At 37.3% G+C, this 22,312-nt stretch overlaps 3 protein-coding genes across 4 annotated transcripts; all 3 read right to left on the bottom strand.

Annotated features, from left to right (window-relative positions):
* Positions 1–572: 572 nt before the first annotated feature.
* On the bottom strand, positions 573–2,843 carry LOC121261409 (receptor protein kinase CLAVATA1-like). The gene has a single exon (XM_041163761.1). The coding sequence runs from the start codon at positions 2,758–2,760 to the stop codon at positions 712–714; it is 2,049 nt and encodes a 682-aa protein (XP_041019695.1). The 5' UTR covers positions 2,761–2,843; the 3' UTR covers positions 573–711.
* A 3,633-nt stretch (positions 2,844–6,476) lies between these two features.
* Positions 6,477–10,181, bottom strand: LOC121261408 (receptor protein kinase CLAVATA1-like). The gene is given in 3 exon segments (XM_041163760.1): positions 6,477–6,986; positions 7,337–9,672; positions 9,675–10,181. Coding segments are annotated over 3 exon segments (2,616 nt in total). The 5' UTR covers positions 9,937–10,181; the 3' UTR covers positions 6,477–6,968.
* A 5,192-nt stretch (positions 10,182–15,373) lies between these two features.
* Positions 15,374–21,141, bottom strand: LOC121261410 (synaptotagmin-2-like). Of its 2 annotated transcripts, none has more exons than XM_041163762.1 (13): positions 21,013–21,141; positions 20,716–20,934; positions 19,740–19,838; positions 19,563–19,613; positions 19,330–19,453; positions 18,226–18,344; positions 17,908–18,009; positions 17,605–17,679; positions 17,248–17,324; positions 16,924–17,170; positions 16,267–16,617; positions 16,065–16,196; positions 15,374–15,686 (listed from the first exon to the last, which is right to left on the bottom strand). In XM_041163762.1, exons 2-13 carry the CDS (start codon positions 20,824–20,826, stop codon positions 15,555–15,557), a joined length of 1,620 nt encoding a protein of 539 aa, XP_041019696.1. In that variant the 5' UTR covers positions 20,827–20,934; positions 21,013–21,141; the 3' UTR covers positions 15,374–15,554. The 2 variants fall into 2 exon arrangements, with proteins under 2 accessions (XP_041019696.1, XP_041019697.1); XM_041163763.1 differs by having other exon boundaries at positions 20,716–20,871.
* Positions 21,142–22,312: the final 1,171 nt, after the last annotated feature.

Raw genomic sequence — 22,312 nt, 5'->3', positions numbered from 1 at the left:
GACACCTCGGCATTCATCAACTAAAAAGGGAGGAGTGGTGGTGGCAGAAGCTGAGGTAGAGGCAATGATGTCGAACATGGTTTCTTACCTTTAATTCTCAAGACCTCTGTGGAATGACTCAAAAGGGCTTGCTGATAATTGGTTTAAAGCGAACAACAATGGAAGAATTTACAGAATGCTGAAGGCAGGATTTGGATTGGTGTGTGGCATCTTGTTTTTGGCTTATATGTTTTGGTTAAATGGATTATGGAACAAATGTTTGGGCAAGAGAAAACGTGCATCTGAAAATTCTAGAAAATGTGCACCAGAAGATGAAGGGAAGGTGGAAGACGAACGGAGAAATGGGGGAAAAGAGAAAGAGGAGAAGACAAGGCAAAGGAAACGACTTTGTCCAAAATGTGAAGCAAAAAAGAAGATGAGAGAAAGTTGGATTTAAACGTACCGTTTTATTTTTACACGTGGTTAGACGTGTACGCAGAAGGTATCCCTCCCGTGTGTAAATAGCTTTTTTGTATGTATATATATATATATATATATATATATATATATAGTCTACTACGAAGGCCAAATTAAATGCTTCTCGTTTATTGGATCTTGCATCATTTGTTCCCAATTGTTTGTTTTAACAGAGATATTAAGGTTTCAACCTCTGGAAATGCCAGAAATTAAGCATGCGTTCCACCATTGCCAGCAATGAGGCCACGTCGGATGTCAGTGAGTTCTGACGTGGCCTTCCCGCGCTCCACGATCCCTGTGCCGCCTTTGCTTACGTGGCTGTCTGCTTTGAGGCGGTACTGATAGCAGAGCAGTGACGAACACTGCAATGCACACAATGAGCACCGGAGAACAAAACCTACCGTGGGTTTGACTCGAATTCTGAACCTCACCGAGTGAAGATGGGCAAGAGAAATGGCTTTGGGGACCCAGATTTGGGTTTCCAGCGAATGAACTGTCATCGTATATCACAAAACCACTAGGAACTCTCCCCACCAAATCATTATTGGATAGGTCCAAGGTTACGAGGCTGCTCATGTCGCGCATTTCCTCTGGTATGCAGCCGGTGATCTGGTTATTGGAAAGATTCAGAGTGCTGAGCATCATCAACTTCGCAATCTCCTTTGGAATTTCTCCGAAGAGATTGTTTCGGCTGAAATCGATGGAGCTAAGAGAAGTACAGCGGGCGATAGAAGTTGGGATCTCGCCGCTAATGTGGTTGTTGGCGCTGATGTTGATATTCATCAAATTGGGTAAACCAAACAGTTCACTAGGAATCTCACCTGAAAGTCTATTCATTTCCAGTGATAAAGTTCGCAGGTTTTTGAGATTCCCGATCGCAGAAGGGATTTTCCCGGTAATTCTGTTGTTGGAAAGTACAAGAGTTTCAAGAGCGTCCCCTGAGATTTTGAGGGGAAGCTCACCGGAGAAGTAGTTATCGCTGACTTCGACTACTTCTACCGAGGGCAAGTTAAAAATCCCAGCCGGGATCGTCCCGCTGAGTAAGTTCTTCGCGATTCGGATTCTTGTTAACGACTTGCAGTCGCCGATCTCCATGGGAATTGCCCCAGAAAAGAAATTTTCCATCAAAATCAGAGTCTTCAACTTACCTCCCGCACACAAAACCAGAGGAACCGGGCCGGTGAGTTGGTTCGTCGCTACATCAAAGAGTTTGAGTTTTCCATTCTGGCCCAGGTTATTTGGGAGTTCAAACGTGAAGTTATTTTCCCATACCTGAAGTACCTCAAGATTTGGAAGGTCACCAAAATACGCAGGGATTGGACCACGAAGGTGGTTTTTGAACAGGTTAATTAGCGTGATATTTGTAAGTGTTGAGAAACTTTCTGGGATCTCCCCAGCGAGTTCATTGATCGAAAGATCCAGCTGTCTCAAGCTAACCAAACCAGATAATTCAGGAGGTATATAACCTGTGAGGCGGTTGATTTGTAAAAACAGTAACTGCAAGTTCTTCAGAAGGTTCAGACTCTTTGGAATCTCGCCGGTGAGGTTACAGCTCGACATGTCGAGGACTTGAAGCGAGCTGAGCGATCCCAACTCCGGCGGAATACCTCCATCGAAAGCGTTAAAGTACCCCACGTACATTTCTTTGAGATTACTTAACCGACCGAGACTCGCCGGAAACTTGCCAGTTTGTGAGTTGCCGTTCAAGCCCAAGTACTCAAGGCTCTGAATCTCGGAGTAAACATCCGGAATTGGACCAGAAAAGAAGTTGCCGCCGAGACTAAGATGCTTGATCCTTTTCAAGATCGCGAGCTCCGTTGGAAGCGGTCCGGAGAAGTTATTGTTGTAAGTGTCGAGAATCTCCAGCTCCGTCATTCCGAGGAAGATTTCTCCTGGGAAGTTCCCAGTGAAGAGGTTGTTGGAGATGTTAAGGACCTTGAGTGACGTAAGGTTGGCTATCTCCACTGGAAGTCTCCCCGTGAGATTGTCAGCGGCGATGGTTAGGTTGACCAGCTTGTTCAGCAACCCAATCTCCCGCGGAATGAAACCGCAGAGAGGAATATAAGACACATTAAGAGAAACAACACGCGAGTCGTGGTCACATGAAACTCCGGAGAAGGAGCAATGGGCTGTTGGCGAAGAAGAGTTCTCCGGCCAGTCCACCAGTCCCGAAACATTGGGTCCATTCATGGCTGACTTGAGCTTCAATAGCACCTCGAGGTCACTGCTATACGAAGAAGAGCATGCAGAGAAAAGGAGGAAAACTACAGGAACATGGAGGAGAACCCAACTTAAGTTCCTCATTTGTTTCCCCGGTCTTTTTCGTTCAAGAAGATGGATGTTGCTGAGTGTGGTTCTAACAGGTCGAAATTGGTACGTGGTAGTTATCTTCTGATCTCTGTGTTAATAATATACGGAATAGATCTCGATAAAAAGTTCTCCAAGTCCAAATTCTAATCCGAAAGAAAATAAATAAATAAATAAATAAATAAAAATACTGATACGATATATTTTTTAATATTATTTTTATTTTAAATTTTAAAAAAATTTAAATTATTTATTTTATTTTATATAAAAATTTAAAAATGCCAATCATACGTGGCAGAATTGAAAGGAAATAAAGTTGCATTCTGAATTATTCCTAAATCCCAACTTGGAAGCTCACTCGAGGGCTATGCTTCAAAGTGTTTTGTTGTGCGTTGTTAAAAAATGAGTGATTTATTTGTGAGATGATTTTTTCCTGGCCCATGGAAAGGCCCAGCCACGAGATAGGTGCGTTTGGTTATCAAACTCACCTTAACTTATCTTAATTCATCATTATAATTTTTTTAAATTTCAACATAAAATATAATAAATAATTCAACTTTTTTAAATTTCAAAATAATAATAATATTAAAAAATAATATTCTAACAATATTTTATCATCATAACTCAACTCAATTCAACTCACTTCAATATCCAAATACACATTCTTCGTCCAGAGAGTTTCAAGAGAATCTATTCTCTAATAAATAGCTCTATAATTTTTATTGTACAGTAAAAAAAGAGAGGTCATATAATATTATAAATAAATTTATTATAGTAGAATCTTTCTTTCTCAAATCTCTGTAGACGTATGTCTAGTATCGAACTACGTAAAATCTATGTATTCATCTTTTTATTTTTTATATTTAAATACTATTCATCGTCATGAATGTACGAACCGACACCGTACAACCGAACTCGATCATTGCCAAGGGCTCACACAGTACCGATCGAAGCCCAACTCTAAAGACTCGAGTTACCAAACTACCTTAAAAGTATGTAAAACACGACATTAACATCATTGTTACCAATAAATGGCCAAACGATGGAAGTGACTGTGACCACTTTATACATGCTAAGATACGATGGGGAAAAAAATCAGAGTGCAGCATGAGCTTTTGTTCCCAGGTAGTAGGATTGCATATATTCGTTTTCCACTACGTCAATCCAATAGCTACGGGACTACAAATTCATATTCTCGTGTTAGCATGTGTAATACGCACACGCATACTTTTACTTACTCTCATTTAATGTTATTCCTTCTTCTGTATGGTAAAATCTTTCATTTCATTTCATCTCATCTTAATATTCAAATATTATAAATACAAATACTTTTTAATACTAGACATTGTTTGGATTCAGAAATCATCTCAACTTTCATTTCATCTCATCTCAACTCATTATCCAAACCTCTCCTAAATCTTTAACTTTTTCATTTAATTGTTATAATTTTTTTAATAAAAAAAAATCAAAATTTTCAAATCCTAAAAAAAAAATTATATTCTAATAATATTTTAATTTTATAATATTTTTATTCAATTTTTTCTTTCTTTTCCCAAAACACTATAAAACGTTTTAATTCAAATTATTTTATTATTATTCAAAAACCTTTTCACTACTATTCAGAGCTCATTTCATATTACCTCCCTATCCAACAGGGCCTCAGCCTCTTACTACTTTTATATTATATAAAAAAGAATAGTAAAAGTAAGAGTTATTCTTTTATTAAACTGGTGTATAAAACACACTATCCATATCACTTAAATCAAATTATGCCACATAAATACTTTATTAAATGTGCTCTACATACTGACTTGAGAATATAATATTTCTAAAATTAGTGCATTTTTGAGATGCTACTTAAAAGGAAAAATACCCCTTCAAGTGAGATAGAGAAAGACGTGTAAAGTGATTGATAACGAATCCTTAGCCCTCAAGTTTTTGTTCGAATTTATAAATAAAAATAAAAAAATTCTTAACGATCCTTCCTGTAGGTGGGGAATCTCTTTAAAAACAACTGCATGAAAAACACGTAGAACGACAGGAAAAAAAGCAAGGATAAGTTGATTTTCCTGATTTTCGTTTCCAAGGTATGGTAGGCTCTTTAAGGCCCAGTTTCGATTAACAACCTATATCAACTCATCTCACTATTATTTATTACTATTTATCAACTTTAACTCACAAATCTCACTACTATTCACAATCAATCTCATTATTATTTATAACTCATCTTCGAATCTAAACGACGCCTAAGGTTTTTTTTCATCCAACGACCAATCGTGTCGCGATTGATCTTGAACCAACATCCAGTACTTTGGCCCAAAAAGCAAGTTTATAAACAGTGATCCGGGTGTTTTTTCTCCTCCTCTAAATCATAAGCCCAACTCATTTCTATGATCCGCCCATCCCTTCATCATCCATTCTGCTTGACTACGTGGATCCCACATGGACAGTTAGAGATGTCTAGCTGTTATTTTGCGATGTCTCGCAGAACATCAGTTCAGAAGCTCTAGAATTTTCAAGAAATATTAATTATTCTTTCAATTCGGACTAATTTTATGAAGTTGTATCTGCTGAAGTTTTTAATTATTCTTTCAATTTTCCACCCCCGCCTCCCGCTCCGCACTCATCTCATTTTTAATATAAAATTTTTTAATATTTATTTATATAAGTAATTTATTTAAATATATTATATATAGATATATACAATTTGTTAAAAACTTAAATTTAACTTCAAGTTAATGAATTGCCTTGACCTCCTAGGCCAACCATTATATAGGAAGTCAAGGTAATATAATAGTAATAGTTAAGCAATGTGAGACTTATAATGAGTTTATATTTTTTTTAATGTATAAATTTCAATTTATACTTTAAATTATATTATAATTGAATCTAAAAAATATTTTTAAACAATGGGTTGAGCGGGGTGCGATTTCAACCCCCCTAGTAGCGGGGCGGGGTATGAAACCCCTCCAACCGTATGGTGCAGGGCGGGGGGGGGGGGGGGGTAGAGAGGGGGTGCCCCCGGCCTGCACCATGCAGGTGGCACCCCTAATGGAGGCAACTAGGTTTTGTGCAGAAGATCAGGTCTGACACTGTCTAAGGGCGTGGTTCTTGAGCTGACCATCTGAGCTCATTCGGGGCATTGTATGAAGCTGAAATCGTGCCACATTTAGGGTTAATGTGCCGTGATCCTAAAAATGCTGGTCACAGTCGATCTCTCTTTTAGAGTCAGATCTATTTGGAAATACCATCTGGTGAATTCATATGTTAGACCTACAAACTACGATTAATGTTCGCCATGACATGTAAGCTTGGTTAGTTCATCGGGGTTTTTTTTTTTTTTCAAAATATTTAAGATGATAAAGGCAGAATCTAAGAGCTCATCAGATGCGTCATACAACTAGAACGACAGCCAAAATGAAGAATTCAACATTCCCATCAACAAATATTGGGGCAAGCGAACTCCCAACTACTAGAACTGACTTCTCGCACATCCAAAACTTGAAAGCGTAGTCGGACAATGAACAATCATGACAAAAAGTAGAAAAATGTAAGAGATGCAACCATAGCATTGCAAAGTTTGTATATGAACTAGCCAAGCATGTGTAAATACGAATATCATCGATCCACTACCAAAAGAAGCAAAGACACGACGCACGATACGTTATTGTGACAATCAACACACATATATAACAGATTAGCAGACCGAGTTCAACACCCAGAAACCAACATTTTTTATAGGCATGGAAATTGGGTCCAAGTCTTCTTGCACCCACCACCTGTTGTCACAATATTATTACAATTTTGCTTTACTATTATTTACTTAAATATTGATGATGATCTTCAGAACCGATCAAGACCATGTTATAGTTGAAGGTTGACGAGGCTTGGGGGAGACCGAGGAAGATGGCTGAGCATGTGAACGACTTCCCTCATGGTGGGTCTGGCAGAGCTTTCATCCTCAACACACATCAAAGCTATCTTGAACAGGTGTATGACACCTGTCAGAGGGTACCCACTCAACCTTGGGTCCACCACTGCCAGGACGGATGCTGCATCCGACGGCTGGGAGAGTTCTGATGTGGTTATCCTCACCCATCTCACTATGTCCACGCCATCGCCAAACTCCCCCACCGGCTTCCTCCCAGCAATCAGCTCCAGCAGCACCACACCAAAACTGTACACGTCGCTTTTCTCGTCCACTTTCAGCGTGTAAGCGTACTCTATTGAACGGCAAAGAATAATGAGACTTCAGATGCTTAGGTCACGTTCAAAGTGGAGTAAATGTCTAGTACTCGAATTCAAAACTTTGAAGACCTTCAGGCTTAAATGCTAATACACACAACTAAATGAGACAAAAAGCAGACACATTACCGGAGTTTTCAAAAGAACTGAGAACTGGTTGAGATGATAATCTCGGGTCCATATCTTTTTGGAGGTTAAGGTGATGTTCTGTTAAGGTGACTTGGCTGCATGTTTGCATTATATGTATCGATCTTATATGTAAATTGCACATTCACTACTACTATACTACTAGCGAGTATACTGTAAATATATGGAGGAGAGAACGAACCTGGGCGATGTAACCATACGAGCCAGCAATGGAGGACATGCACTCGGAGGCTCCAGCGTCCTGCAAGAACTTGGCGAGTCCGAAATCAGCCACATGAGCCTCAAAATCCGAGTCCAGCAGAATGTTATTGGACTTCACATCCCTGTGAATAATCAGCGGCGAACAGTCATGGTGAAGATAACACAGGCCCTTGGCAGCCTCTTCGGCTATCTTGTACCTCATATCCCACTGCAAATGGCCTCCTTTTGATCCATGCAATAGCTCACCCAAGCTCCCATTGGGCATGTACTCATACAGCAACAGGTTCGTATCCTTGTTCGAAACGTACCCCAACAGCCTCACGATATTTCGGTGTTTGATCCGCCCCAGAGTCTTGATTTCGGCCGAGAATCCGTGGTCGCTCAGCCCGGAACCCCTACCCACCAACCGTTTGATCGCCACGTCAACGCCGTCAGGCATGGACCCACGGTAGACGATCCCGGCACCGCCTTTGCCGATTATGTTTTCTTCCTTCAGGCACTCGAGCACGTCCTCAGCTTTGAAATCCAGACGTTGGAACGCGGTGAGCCTCCAAGCTCGAGATTTCTGGAGTTTCTTTTTCCGCATCATGTAAGCCGTGACGAGCCCCAATAACAGAGCCGTTACGATCGCAATCACCATTATGATGACCTTCCATGAACCGGAGTTGTTATGCCCCAGACTGGAGCCTCGACCCGGAGTTCCCGACGAGGACGGGCAGGACGCATGACGTGGCGAACAGAGATTGGGGTTTCCAGCAAACGAGCTCTCGTTGAAAACTAAAAACTGCCCGCCGGTGGGAATATTTCCCACGAAATTGTTATCAGAAAGATCCAAGGTTGTGAGACTCGTCATGAATCGGATCTCACCGGGGATTTGGCCGGTCAGTTGGTTTCTCGAGAAATTGAGAATGCTGAGTACCTTCAATTTGGAAATCCCTATGGGAATATCGCCAAACAGATTGTTTCGACTGAAATCCACGGACGTCAAAGAAGTACAGGTCGAAATCGAAGTAGGAATTTCGCCACTGATATTGTTGGCGCTTATGTTAATCGTAGAGATCGCTGGTAGATGAAAGATTTCCTTGGGAATCTCCCCGTAAAACCTGTTCATTTCTAAATATAAGTTCTGCAAACTCTTGAGATTTTTAATTCCCGGAGGAATTCTTCCGGTGATTTGATTCCCCGAGATCGTGAGAATGCCGAGTTTGTCCCCGGAGAACTCGGAGGGAAGCTCTCCGGAGAAGTGGTTATCATTGACCTCGATCACTTCTGCCAACGGCAAATTGAAAATCCCTGCCGGAATCGTTCCGTTGAGTTGGTTCTTCATGATTCGGATCCTGGTAAGAGACTTGCATTCGCCGAGCTCGTCGGGGATTGGTCCGAAGAAGAAATTCTCTATCAGGATCAGCGTCTTCAACTGCCCTCCTTTGCACAAATCGCGAGGAATCAAACCGGTGAAATGATTGGTAGCCACGTCGAGGAGCTTGAGCTTCCCATTCTGACCCAAGTTCTCGGGCAGTTCGAGCGTGAAATTGTTCTCCCATATCTGAAGAACTTCAAGATTTGGAAGGTCTCCAACGAAGGGCGGGATTGGGCCGTAAAGCTTGTTCTTAAACAAATTGATTAGCGTAATGTTCTTAAGATCCGAGAAGTTCTCCGGAATCTCTCCGGTGAGTTCGTTAATAGAGAGATCGAGTGATTTTAAGCTATGTAAAGAAGAGAATTCGGGAGGTATATGACCTGCGAGGCGGTTGATTTGTAGAAACAACGTGTGCAAGTTCTTCAAAAGGCTCAGACTCTTGGGAATCTCACCGGTGAGGTTACAGCTCGCCATGTCGAGGAGTTCAAGCGAGCTGAGCGATCCTAACTCCGGCGGAATACCTCCATCGTAAGCGTTAAAGTAGCCTACGTACATTTCTTTGAGATTATTTAACCGACCGAGACTCGCTGGGAACTTGCCCGTATGTGAGTTGCCGTTCAGGCCCAAGTACTCGAGGCTTTGAATGTCGGCGTAAATCTCCGGAATCGGACCAGAGAAGAAGTTGCCTCCGAGACTAAGGTGCTTGAGCCTTTTCAAGTTCACGAACTCCGCCGGAAGCGGTCCGGAGAAGTTATTGTTGTAAGTGTCGATAACCTCGAGCTCCGTCATTCCGAGAGTGATTTTTCCGGGAAAGTTTCCGTTGAAGAGGTTGTTGGAGATGTTGAGTACCTTGAGTGACGTGAGGTTCGCCATCTCCACAGGAAGTCTCCCCGTGAGATTGCCACCGGCGATGGTTAGGCTGACAAGCTTTTTCAGTAACCCAATCTCCGGGGAATGAAGCCGAAGAGAGGAATAAGTGACACGTTAAGAGAAACAACCCTCGAGTCCTCGTCACATGAAACTCCAGAGAAGGAGCAATGGGCTGTTGGTGACGAGGAGTCCTCCCAGTCCAACAGGGCCGAAACATTGGGTCCAGTCATGGCGGACTTTAGCTTCAACAGCACTTGAAGATCATTAGCGTACGTAGAAGAGCACGGAGAGAAAAGAAGGAAAACAAGGGCGACATGAACGAATATGGAAAAGGTGAAAGAGGTCGTCATGTCTCTCTGGCTATCTCTGGGCTCTGGCTCTCAGCGTTCACTCACGGAGAATTACTTGTGTGGAAGGTGACAACAGCTCATGCAGAGAACTGGGAAATCAAATGGCACTGTGAAGCTTATAACAAGTAGCTGTGGACGTAGTAGTGCATCGTAAAGCGAGAATCGAACACTCCCAAAGGATCAAACTTGGAATGAATAAACAATTTGAAACTGTAAAAAAGACAGAGAGAGAGAGAGAGAGAGAGAGAGAGGGGGGTTGCATGGGAGGGGTGTGTGTGGCCTTAGGTAGCTAGCACCTGCAGTTTGGGCATGGCTGGGCCTACGGATTTGACGGAGGTTAACCAAGTCGGTCCTGATGGAGTTTAGGGCTGATGGTACTCATCTGTATGGTGTGTTTTTTTTTTTTTGACGGCGTGATTTGTCAGGTTTGAATGACAGGGAGCACGATAATGTTGATGTCTTTCCCCCTTTTCTTCTGCTTTCGGGTCAGGTCCGCCAGTTGTATCCATGACGTGCAACTTCTTCATTTTTACTTTTAAATGTACTTATATTTTATGTTTTATTTTTTAATTTTTAATCTTTTAACTATTTATTTTTAATTTTTTTATTTATTTTTATACTTCAATGGCCATTTAACTAATTGTAGTCAATGTTTTGAATACCGTACCAGACACCGTATCGGTCAAGGCACTGGAACGAAATATTTCGATACAGGTACCGTTTCGGAATAGCGTTTCAGGATAACGTTTCGAGATAGTCGATCTATAAATAAATTATATATATAAATATATATAAAAATTATATTATAAAATAATAGTCTATATATAAATAAATTATATACAAATACATATATATAAAAATTATAAATAGTCTAGTCTGAATTGAGAGTTAAAAAATAAGCTTGTAGTTTGAAAAAAAGAAAAAAAAAGAAAAAAACACAGGTCGAAATATCGGCCTGTACAGGCCAAATTTTAGGCCGGTATGACCGGTACCGGTCGGTATTTTGGCCGGTACGGAACAGGTATAGTACCTGTACCGGCAGGACGGCCGAAACGAAAAATTTCGGCCATACCGGCCGGTACGGTACGAAATTTAAAACTTTAAATTTGTAGTGCCACCGATCTTTTGAGTTTAATGAAATTTTTTTATATATTTTTTCATTTATTAAAACCAAGGATTACAAAGAAAATAATTAATATTAAAATGTGGTTTGAATTTAGAGATAAATTAAGATGGATTGATATAATTTATAAATAGTAGAATAAAAGTTGAATTATTTATTATATTTTATGTAAAAATTTAAAAAAATTATAACGATAAAATAAAATTAATTGAAATAAATTTTGAATGTAAAAAATACAAGATTTCTAACTTGGCAAATTTTTTTTTTTTCTCGGCCAATGTGGGCAATTATTCTCAAATTGCTTTTCCCATTTGGGTAGGAAATAATTCACCAAACGGTACGTCGTTTTTATCCACACCTTCTTTATCAAGACCAATGTGGATGGTGTCCTTTCGGTTCAGAACTGAGAAAACTGAACGAGAGGGTTTGGTTTGAAAGAGAATGGGCCCGGTGCAAAGGCTGTCTGTGTCTTTTCCCAAACAGACACAGTCCCTCTGACTCCCAGTTTGGCTGTGAGCTGAAAGTCTACTCTTTTTGTTTCCATCTCTATTTCCTCTCACTCTCTCACCAATCGGGATCGTCCAGTGGTGGGCCTAGAGTCAAACGTCTTCTACGATCCTTCCACTCTGTTTACTTTCCCAGCAGTTTTTCTCATCTACTCTTTGGCATTTTTCTTTTCGTATCTCATATTTATTTATTTTTTTAAAATAATTATACAACGCTTATCAGGATTGTAACTATTATTTACCTTCTCTCTGACCATGGATAATTCACTGCAATCTCAACCCTTTGATCACTACAACATCCCATTCCTCTTCTGCATGTTGGACCGATTCCCGATAATGAACACGACTCAACCCGAGTCCAGTCGTGGACTTTTGCCTATTCATTCAGATCTTTATATTATACGGAAAAGTGGGGCATTTTCTGGACCACTTTATGAGATTGGGTGAAAGCAGTTCTATAAAGTGGGGATGAAATGCAACGATACTTTTGTTCCCAAGTTGATTACTTGGGATAATTTGAGAGCCGCATAAGTTTGGGTAAAAAGACAGGGCAGAGCATCTCTTTGTTCTTCCAAACGTCAACTCAAAACTGGGGCACTGGCCTGAGAACAGATTCATATTCCCCAGTGATAAAATTTAAGAAAAAAAAAAGGCGTGTTTAGTGGGGAATTGGGAGAATTAGACGAATCTAAAGCAAGTGATTTGAAGAATAAAGATTGCTGCTTTTGTAACTGACAAAACCCATTTGGATAGTTGGATGCTCAATCTCTCCTTTTATCTCAAGGGAAAAGGAGGAGAGAATCCCTCTTCATGATGCTCGTTTACTTGGGAGGCTGAAATTCGTGGTCTCTAGTGTTAAACTTCCCCACTTACGAACATGGTATCTTTTGGGTTGCTTCCCAACAAAACCTTTATTTCCTCTTTGGATCTCAGACATTGGTTGTGCACAGCACTTATTCTGATTAATTTGATGAATTAATGTTTATTATTCTTTCAATTGTTTGTTAACTATAACATTCAAATGAGAATATAGGAGTGTGTCCAACATGGTTAACTATTTTATACAAAATTACAAAGATAACTCCCACCACACAATACTCTAGCTCAAATATTAATGTCTCCGTGAGAGGATAGAATAATCTAAACAGAAAATAATTTAGAATCACTGAAACTTTGTTCGATTTTTAAGATCTAAAGTGACAGAGATAGATACATTAATTTGATCATTTATTAAATGTTTAATACAATATGAGAAGTTTATTAGAAAATATATAAATATTGTGGATTCACTTCATATGCTTGTCTCACCACTTTAATCTACCATTCATTTCATATGGAGTTGTAAATTAGTTATAAAAATAGTTGCAAGTTATCATTTTCCTTACTATTTATATAATATTGAGGTCCACATTATCTATGGCACTATTTAATGTTTGTTGTGGAGTCTAAAGACTATCTATCTTTATTTCGTTTGTTTTCAGAAATAAGATGAGATGAGATTAAAGTTAAAAAGTTGAATAAAATATTATTAAAATATATTTTTTAATATTATTTTTGTTTTGGAGTTTGAAAAAGTTAAATTGTTTATTTTATTTTGTGTGGAGATTTAGAAAAGTTGTAATGATGAAGTGAGATGAGATGAAATGAGATGTTTCTTGAAAACAAACTAGGCTTAATCTTAAATAGTGTTTAAATAAGAAGAATAAGGAATCTCAACTGGCCAAACGATTCATTTATCAAAATTAATGATCACACCCATTGTAGGTTTTCCATTCAAGAGAGAGTAAAGTGCATGTCAAATTTGACATATACGGCCAAACGGTTCCGGTCAAAACAAAGATTCGTCTATCATGGCGGAGTGCGGAGGCTACGGCACAAGGAAAGCTTGGTAGAAACTTCAATGATGGCCTCGTTGGCTAGAATTGGAAAAGCAAAGATCCCAAAAGGCCTTTGGAAATCGTTTTGGGAATTGGAAAAGCCCATTGATGGATGATTGAACGAGACGATTGCAATTTCGTCTTTCAACGTCCAGCTTGTACAGACTTTTGCAATGATGATTTTGATGACCTTGTTGTATTATTCACACCAAGTTTTTAGGTTGAGTTGAAATAGTAAAATATTTTTAAGGTATATTTAGTTATTAAATTCATCTTAATTTATTATTATAATTTTTTTAAATTTTAACATAAAATATAATAAACAATTCAACTTTTTTAAATTTTAAAATAATAATAATATTAAAAAATAATATTTTAACAATATTTTATCATCACAACTCAACTCACTTCAATATCCAAACACACTCTAAGCTACGTAAGTGGAACTGACTTAATTTGAATTGAGTTATGTAGAAATGATAAAATATTATTAAAATATTATTTTTTAATATTATTATTATTTTATGATTTGATAAAATTGAATTGTTTATTATATTTTGTATTGAAATTTAAAAATAATGATGAGTTGAGATGAGTTTTGAAATCAAATAAAGCTCAAGTATTTTGTGAATAATAAAAAATAATGATAAAGTATTAAATAATAATAATAAATAGATAAAATAATAATAAATAATAGCAATGTACCGTTTGAAAATAAGTATCCAAACTAGGCGTTAACCATATTGAGTGCATTGTTTGGAGAGGTCACATCTATACCCACTTGGGCCTTTTCTATTTGTGATCAGAAAGTTTAGATTGTTGCAAGCCCAATAAACATAGCCCGAATCGATGCCCTTTGTGGGTCTAATGAGGAATTTACTGAATGAGACCAAAACAGGCATCTATATTTCCTATTTCAATGCATGAAAAATCTTTTGGAAAGCTCGCTTAGAGTATTTTTATTGACTTGGTTAAATTTTCTTTAAAATTTAATCAATATTATTTTTTTTACATTTATCTATTTTATTTAAATTCAATTCACATTAGATTATCCATTCTCTCTATATAATAAAAAAATATTATTAATTTAATAATTTTTTTATTTAATTTATTTTTATCACATTTTGTATCTCTACCAATTAAATGTTAATGATAATTATATTCTAATTAAATTAATATTAAAAAAATCATATTTTCAAAAGTCATTTAATGCTAATAATAAAAAATATTTGATTAAACTCATTTAAAATTCTATCTAAATTTCTTAATTACAAATCAAATAGTATTTTTGCTTAAAGTGAGAAACTAATATTTTAATGATTATTTGGAATGAGAAATTACTATTTTAATATTTGGTGAATCAATTGTGATTCTCTATATTTAACCACTGTAGCAAAAATTTAAATTATTTTAGATTTATCCAATTCAATGTGAGATATTTTTTACATCAATTATACAAATTTTAACCAACCTCCTCATTTGGCCAATGAAGATGTTCTTATGCAATTGTCAACGTCCGGATTTTTGTTTTTTTATAGGTAGTCAACGTCCGCACTTTAGTCGTAGAGTTGTTTCTTTCTTCTCGTTCTTTTGATATTTATAAAATATAAACATATATATACACTAGTTCAAGACAAGTTCATTGAAAACTGAGAAAATGATTCAGATTAGCATCATTGAGATCGTTTGGTTACTAGATCCATCTCAATCCATCTTAACTTATCATTATAATTTTTTCAAATTTCAATACAAAATATAATAAATAATTCAACTTTTTCAAATTACAAAATAATAATAATATTAAAAAATAATATTCTAATAATATTTTATTATTTTAACTCAACTCAGTTCAACATCCAAATGCAGCATATCACACTGTTCTCAAAACTGAACAATATCCAAAGCAAGGAACATAAGGACCACGCAAACTTCATGCAAGCTGGAGTAGATTGTTTTTCTTCCTCGGTTTCTTTACAGAAATCAGATTTTGAAGGATGTATCAATCCTACTGTTCACAGAGAAGAACAAATATTTTGGTTTATCCTAACAAAACAATAATAGAACCTGGACCAGTCCGAGGAATTGCTACCCAGGTCATCAAAAGTGTTACGGTCAACCTGCGGTTCTCCATTGCAGCTCAATTTGAATCCGCCCGTTCTTTGAGTCTATGAGATGATACTTCTCGTGGATTCTTTTGTTGTTAACAACATCAGCTAGATTTATATCCACATAACCCAGAGTTTCCTGATGGAGAAAGAATACGATACAAGGAAACTTGAAAACCAGAACTACAAAAAAGACTCTGAAATTTCAAGCTAATTGTCAATGGCAAATTCTGCTTGGAACTTCTGTTTCTTTAATTCCCATTCAGTATTTCCGTAAGCCAATTCTGTTGCATTATTATAACCAACACCAGCATTTATAATCTCCTAAAAATGGTTCATTTTTTGCATGCCGAGGAGGAGAGTGCAGAAATTAAGCTCATTTTGGTATTAGAACAATATCATTCAGAGTCCCTAGAGTGTACGATGTGCCCCCAATAAACCAACTCTACATGAGTTTAAGGTGCTACCATCTTAAAACTGGTGTTTAGATGATTTTTAGAGTGGATGAAACATGTACCTTGGGATGCAGCAGGCCCAATTTTGAAGAGGCACTAAGAACTTCCACATGAATCCTATCATTGGTGGGGGGCTCCTCCAGCATAAACTGAAATTCCTCTTCCCATCTTGGATCTCGGTTCTTCTTTACATGCTGTGTCAATGGCATGTTATTATCAATTGTACTTGTGAAAATAAAATAGACATTAATAACAACAATATACCTTGGTTCTTTTCTCCTCCCCTTTGAAAAGCAACCGGACATATGGATTTGTATGGTGCTTTCCTTCCACATCTTCGGCTTCATGGATGATAATTACAAGCATACCGCCACCAGCAGGTGTTCCTTCTGGAGCCTTTTGTAGCTCATTTTCTCCTTCGGTGTCATTGGGTACTTCTTCTTCCTTAAAAGGTCTGTAAACCACTTCCACAACAAGCTGCCCACGTGACTTTTCATTTTGAACATCGTTTGGGTCCATGTTTTTCAGTAGGTCAAGAGTCATAACTTTAGGCTCGTCAGGTGTAAGCTCCTTCAATGGAATAACATTCATACCCATCTTGTCATGCTTGCCAACCTGAGTAAAAGAAAACCCAGCGGAGAAATACATGGGGAAAAATTAAAGGTAATCCAACTTAAACTTGTGAGTTGGGTAATATGGAGACCTGTATAGGCAACCAAGGGATGCTTTTAAACTAAAGAGGCTCTGAATTTCCCACTTAATTTCTATTGACGGCATAAATTGAAATACAAAATTTGTACCAAATAGTGGGTAGTGACTGCACAGATTGCCACATGTTAAAAAAAAAGTTAATATTGACCACAGGTATGGGTGACCTCGGAGACTCCAGGATTTACCAAAAACAAACCTGAAGAAACACACCTGTTCCCAATCATAAACAGTCATCTCTAGAGCTTGTGATTCTGGGTCCTTAACAACCACATTAAATTCCTCGTTCCATTCAGGATTCAAGTTTCTGTGTTTGACAGTTGTTTTCTTTGAAGGAAGCTTGTCCTCAGTGAGCTTAAGTTTCACATAAGGGTCTGATGCCCCAAGTAGATCCTTCTTTTTAAGCTTCATTGCCCTTAGAACCTTCACATGAAGAATCCCAACAGGTCTTTTCATCGCTCTGCCAAAGATTAACATTAGCAAGTCCTAACAAGAGGCTTGCATCATCATAACTTAAAGGTAAAGCAACAGACTTACTTCGCTTGATCCAATATTGGTACTTCTAGGGCTTTGGGCCAGAGATACATATTTGCAACTTGGTCTTTAATAAGCTCCTGGGGAAATAGGGTATATTCAGGAAAGACACATAATTTAACCAAATACAACCAAGAATAGTGGAGAAAATACAATCAGATTCCAGTCACTTTGCTAAAGGATATCAAATCATTTCATTTTGTTCTTAATTTGCTCCCCCCCCCCCCCCCCCCCCCCCAAAAAAAAAAAAAAAAATCATCCTTGATATGGATATTACACATCAGGTATGATTGACATCCTGGCCAATGACATCATAACTTAACTGACGAGAAGAGGAAAAAATGAAAATAGAAATTTTACCTGGACAAACCTATAAAGGCCAGGAATGGACATTGCATCTGCTCCGAGCAGTTTAAGTCCAAAATCAACATGTGGCTGCAAAAATCAAAATAAAATTACCATAAGAGGGAAAAAGGTAAAAGGACGGAGACAGAGAGAAATCCTATTATGGATATTATAACTGCATATTGACTCTGGGGATGGGGCCCTACAAATAAACAAGATGATAAGAAATTATTCTCAAGTAAGAAATCTTATCATCAAGATTTGAGCATTATCAGCATCAGAGGGTAGCATAGAATGAGAATTTAACCATTAACACACCTTCTCCATTAGAGACACATAAATGTTAGAAAAACAAGGAAAGGTTGGAACCAAAGGCTTCAAGGTGATACGTGGAGCAACGAACACTTGCAGATCAACAACCTGAAACACTCCCAAGAAATCACAACTCATTTAGGAAACTTGAATCTGGCAGACTCAAATCATGTGTGTGTGTGTGTCTTGAGAGAGAGAGAGAGAGAGAGAGAGAGAGAGACCGATCTATATGAGCCACACATGACCTTTTAATCAGGCAGTCAACTTTTGAGTCCTGACAAAAAATAGTTTCTTTCTCTTCACCAACAGCGTTCAAGAAAATACCTGAACTGTGGCTCTCAAGCCAAAAGCCTTAACTGCAACAATGAAGTTAGGATTCCCAGCCCACTTCACTGATGGTTCCATTATCAACTCTTTCTCATCAGTGACATAAACTTTCATTCCTGGCACAGAACAAGAGCAAGAATCAGCATTCAGTCTATAAGTACACTTCTCTAGCATAGAGATTTGCATATGGAGTAAGGAACACACAAGATGAATGACGTTAGTATAGCTGTCATTGTCAATACTTCGTATATGTGCCAAGACCAGGACAAGAAGAACTCAAATGGAAACTAGGTTGTTTGGGAATAGAGATCGTTTCATTTCATCCTATTTCACTCAAAACTTCAACTTTTTCATCTAATCATTACTTAATCGTTATAACTTTTCTAAATTTCCAAAAAAAAAAAAAACAATTCAAAATTTTCAAATCTCAAAACAAAAACTATATTCTAAAAATATTTTAAATTTATAATATTTTTATTTGACTTTTTCTCTCTCATTTTTCAAAACTCAATAAAACATTTTAACTCAAATCATTTCACTCTTATTCACAGATTTCTCATCCATCTCATTCCCAAGCATCCCCTAAGACTTCAACAAGGACAAACAAATGGTGATAATAGGCCATAATTGTAATGGTAAATGTACATGCTACAACCCAAACATAAGCCACTTAAGTACAAGTTCTATGGTAACATAAAAGCTGGTAAAGCAATGGAAGCAAAATCTAAGGTTACCATTGGGTAAGAGACCAATTATGTAATAGGAGTCCGTTTAATACCAAAATTAACTATTACAAGGAGACCAATTATGTAACAGGAGTCCGTTCTAATACCAAAATTAACTATTACAAGGAGACCGTTGTAGGGCAGATTTGAGAGGTCTCTTCCTGAGAAAATGTGGAATTGTTCAGTTTACATGAGAACCTGTTATTCAATAGTCTAATAGGTCACAGATAATCTTCCTGTTATTCAATAGTCTAATAGGTCACAGATAATCTTCACTAGCACCCTTCCCCCTGTGCAGCAGGTGCGAGTATAAACAATTGCATATGTTGTTCTAATTGTGTGTGTGTGTGTGAGAGAGAGAGAGAGAGAGTTCCACCTGGAAAAGTTGGTGGTAGGGAGCCCAAGGACAGTGCTTCAAATTCAACAGACTCGATTTTGTATTTTGGAATTTGCTCAGCAATGATAGGCTTCGCTATATTCCTTGCAGTCTTGCAAATTGCCTATAAATATTGGACGGTCATTACCCAAATACAAAACTGAAAAAGAAAAATCAACCAAAAGAATAATGTCCATTACAGAAGAAATAAAAATGATCACAGGTATGCATACCTTGTCCAGATAAGGCCACATAATCTCAACAAATTTGTTAAGCCAGTCAAGCTTCACAAAAACAAAAGTAAAATTGACACATTGCACTTCGGAAACCAAAATACACAACTTTTTTTTTATCAGTAGAAACCAAAATAGACAACTGAGTGAAAGAACAGTTCTAAAGAATTAACATACACGATCATGATCAGGATTTTTAACCCATGGGGGTATCTCTGGAAGCAGACTTTGCAAAGTTCTTGAATCATGCTCAACCAGAGGACGGACTGCAGGATCCTGGCGTGCACAGCATGAGGAAAATACAATCAACTTGAAGTAGCTTTAACATGCTACATGATTTACATGCCTTTTCTTTTCGGGAAATACTCTTTTTCTTCCTTACGGCTAACTCTTTGTGTTTATCGAGAAAAAATAACACCATTACAAAAAAAAAAAAAAAAAGAGCATAGCGGCTAAAATATTTAAAATCAAGATTTCAATTAGAGTCGTTTGGATTCAGAGATGAGTTGAGATGGGTTGAGATGATTTGTGAATAGTAAAATAAAAATTAAATTATTTATTATACTTTGTGTGAAAATTTGGGAAAGTTATTTTAAGATTTAAAAAAGTTGAATTGTTGATTATATTTTGTGCGAGAATTTGAAAAAGTTGTAATGATAAGATGAGATGAGATGAGTTGATGTGGGTTTTGAATGCAGACGGAGTATTATTAGCTGATTCTGGTACAACATATAGTGAAGGAATCTAAGGTGATTTTTATTTTTAACCGAAACATCGCTTCTAAGTATTATTGAAGTTTCCCTGTGGTTCGTCCGTGCTTTTCAATTTGCATACACTGCCCGGTCGGTACAAAGTATATCGCTTCCTGAATAAAGTCCAGGCGTGTCAAAAATCAAGAACAGTGGTATCTACAGGAACTCAGACATAACAACGGAATATTATTTTTGCGTATGATTCATTTGGATAAAAGGCACTACCATGAACCGAAACTGTAACGACCTTTTTCGACAAAACCAGCAAACATTCAATGTAGAAAAAACATGAAAAAATACATTCACACAAATAGAACCAAGAATAACCGAAGGAAAGCTGAATTTGCTATCAAGAGCGAATTACAAGGCAATTAAAGAGAACGAGAGAGAGAGAGACGGACCTTGACATCAGTTGGTTGGAAGTAGATGAACATGTAGTATCCAATCACAATCCCAATTGAAGTTCCCACTCCAAAACCCCAAATACCCAGTATAGTACTTACAAAACCCATCTCAAACTCACTCCCAGAGCACCCCAAATCTACAACAACTCCGTCCTAGCTATAACAAAACAAGTAAAAGAATAAAGCAAAAGATCCACCGTCTCCACTGTTCACTTCCTACGCAGAGCAAAAGACTTAACATAAAGCCCGGAAGGGAAAGAAATCAATAAATCCACTAATAAATCTCCGCCTTACCGTCTTTCTCGTGAAATATGTGAGATGCACATTGCCTTTGGTTTTTCTTCCCACTCGGCGCAATACTTTCCTTCGGTTGCTGGACAAGACGTGTGTATCTAGCTAATTCTTATCAGAAAGTGCAATAAAGTAGCATTTACTCTTGAGGCGAAATCTCAAACGTTCAAGGACTAATGGATTGGAAAGGAGTTTTCAGGGGCGTAAAGATTGGGTGATGTCGGCAAGTAGCTGGGCCATGATTATTCGTCAAAATGTTTGAAATATCATATTTTTAACGCTGGGAGAGGGACCGTGTTCTGTTGGCTGTTGCCACTACGGCTACAGATTTTTTAAGAAAATGATCTCGTTGTAATAAATATATTTATTTGAAAATTGATAAACGAACATTGCTATTTTCAGCGTTTAAAAAAAAAAAAAAACCCGAAAATAACAACTTGGGTACAACGCATGTTGCCATTTCGATTACAATTTTTTCAACAGGATCTCTAACTAATCTTGGTATGCTTTTTCTTTTTAACCATTTTATCTCTTTTGATTGGAGAAGGAATTAGTGGGAACTTTTGGTTCAAGGTGCTTTTAATAATATTAGATATAATTATAAATTGTGTAAATATCACGTATTTTTTTTTAAAAATATAAGATCTATTATTTGAAAAATTATTATTTTTATGTAGATTTCATATTTATTTATTTATTTATTTATTAAAAAATACACCACGCTTAAAGCATTCCATGATTATCAATTTCATTTCTCCCGCTATTTTGTCTGCTAACTAAACAGTAAGAAAAATATAAGAAATGCATTTTTTTTTTCTGTTTTTATTTATTTATAAGAAATGCAAATAGTAGTGATGACCGAGAGAGAGTCTACCGACATATTGATTGCTCTGCATATGATACGATTCCTTCCCCAGCGGCGACGTTACATCATAGAAAGGAGATCGATAGACGTTATAATTTGGAGCCAACTATATATCCGACTGTATTTTTATTTTTTTACTCAAAATATTAGGTGTGCTGCAGTTGCGATTTTTTTTTTTTTTTTTTTTTTTTTTTTTCTAATCAAGCATTTTATAGATATATAAAGAAATATATAAGTTTAAGGTGGATCCTTTCCACTATCAATATACAAAAAGCAACTAGGAATATTATCTATAGATAGGCTTCCAAAAACATGATTGGTAGCTGTCCATTGCGCCACTGAGTGCGCACATCGATTTTGAGATCGATGAATTTTAGTAAATCTCCAGTCTTGATGATGTCGAGAGTTTTGCAGTATGTCCCCAATGATGGTTGAGAT

Source organism: Juglans microcarpa x Juglans regia, chromosome 4D (genome assembly GCF_004785595.1).
Source record: "Juglans microcarpa x Juglans regia isolate MS1-56 chromosome 4D, Jm3101_v1.0, whole genome shotgun sequence".
Classification (NCBI taxonomy): Eukaryota; Viridiplantae; Streptophyta; class Magnoliopsida; order Fagales; family Juglandaceae; genus Juglans; species Juglans microcarpa x Juglans regia.
This window is presented reverse-complemented; position numbering and strand designations above follow the sequence as displayed.

Coding starts and splice junctions, on each gene's coding strand:
- LOC121261409 (XM_041163761.1), bottom strand. CDS start 2,760: ATGAGGAACTTAAGTTGGGTTCTCCTCCATGTTCCTGTAGTTTTCCTC.
- LOC121261410 (XM_041163762.1), bottom strand. CDS start 20,826: ATGGGTTTTGTAAGTACTATACTGGGTATTTGGGGTTTTGGAGTGGGA. Junction 17,325..17,604: donor GCCTTTATAGGTTTGTCCAG/GTAAAATTTCTA, acceptor CTATTTCCCCAG/GAGCTTATTAAAGACCAAGT. Junction 17,171..17,247: donor CCAATATTGGATCAAGCGAA/GTAAGTCTGTTG, acceptor AATCTTTGGCAG/AGCGATGAAAAGACCTGTTG.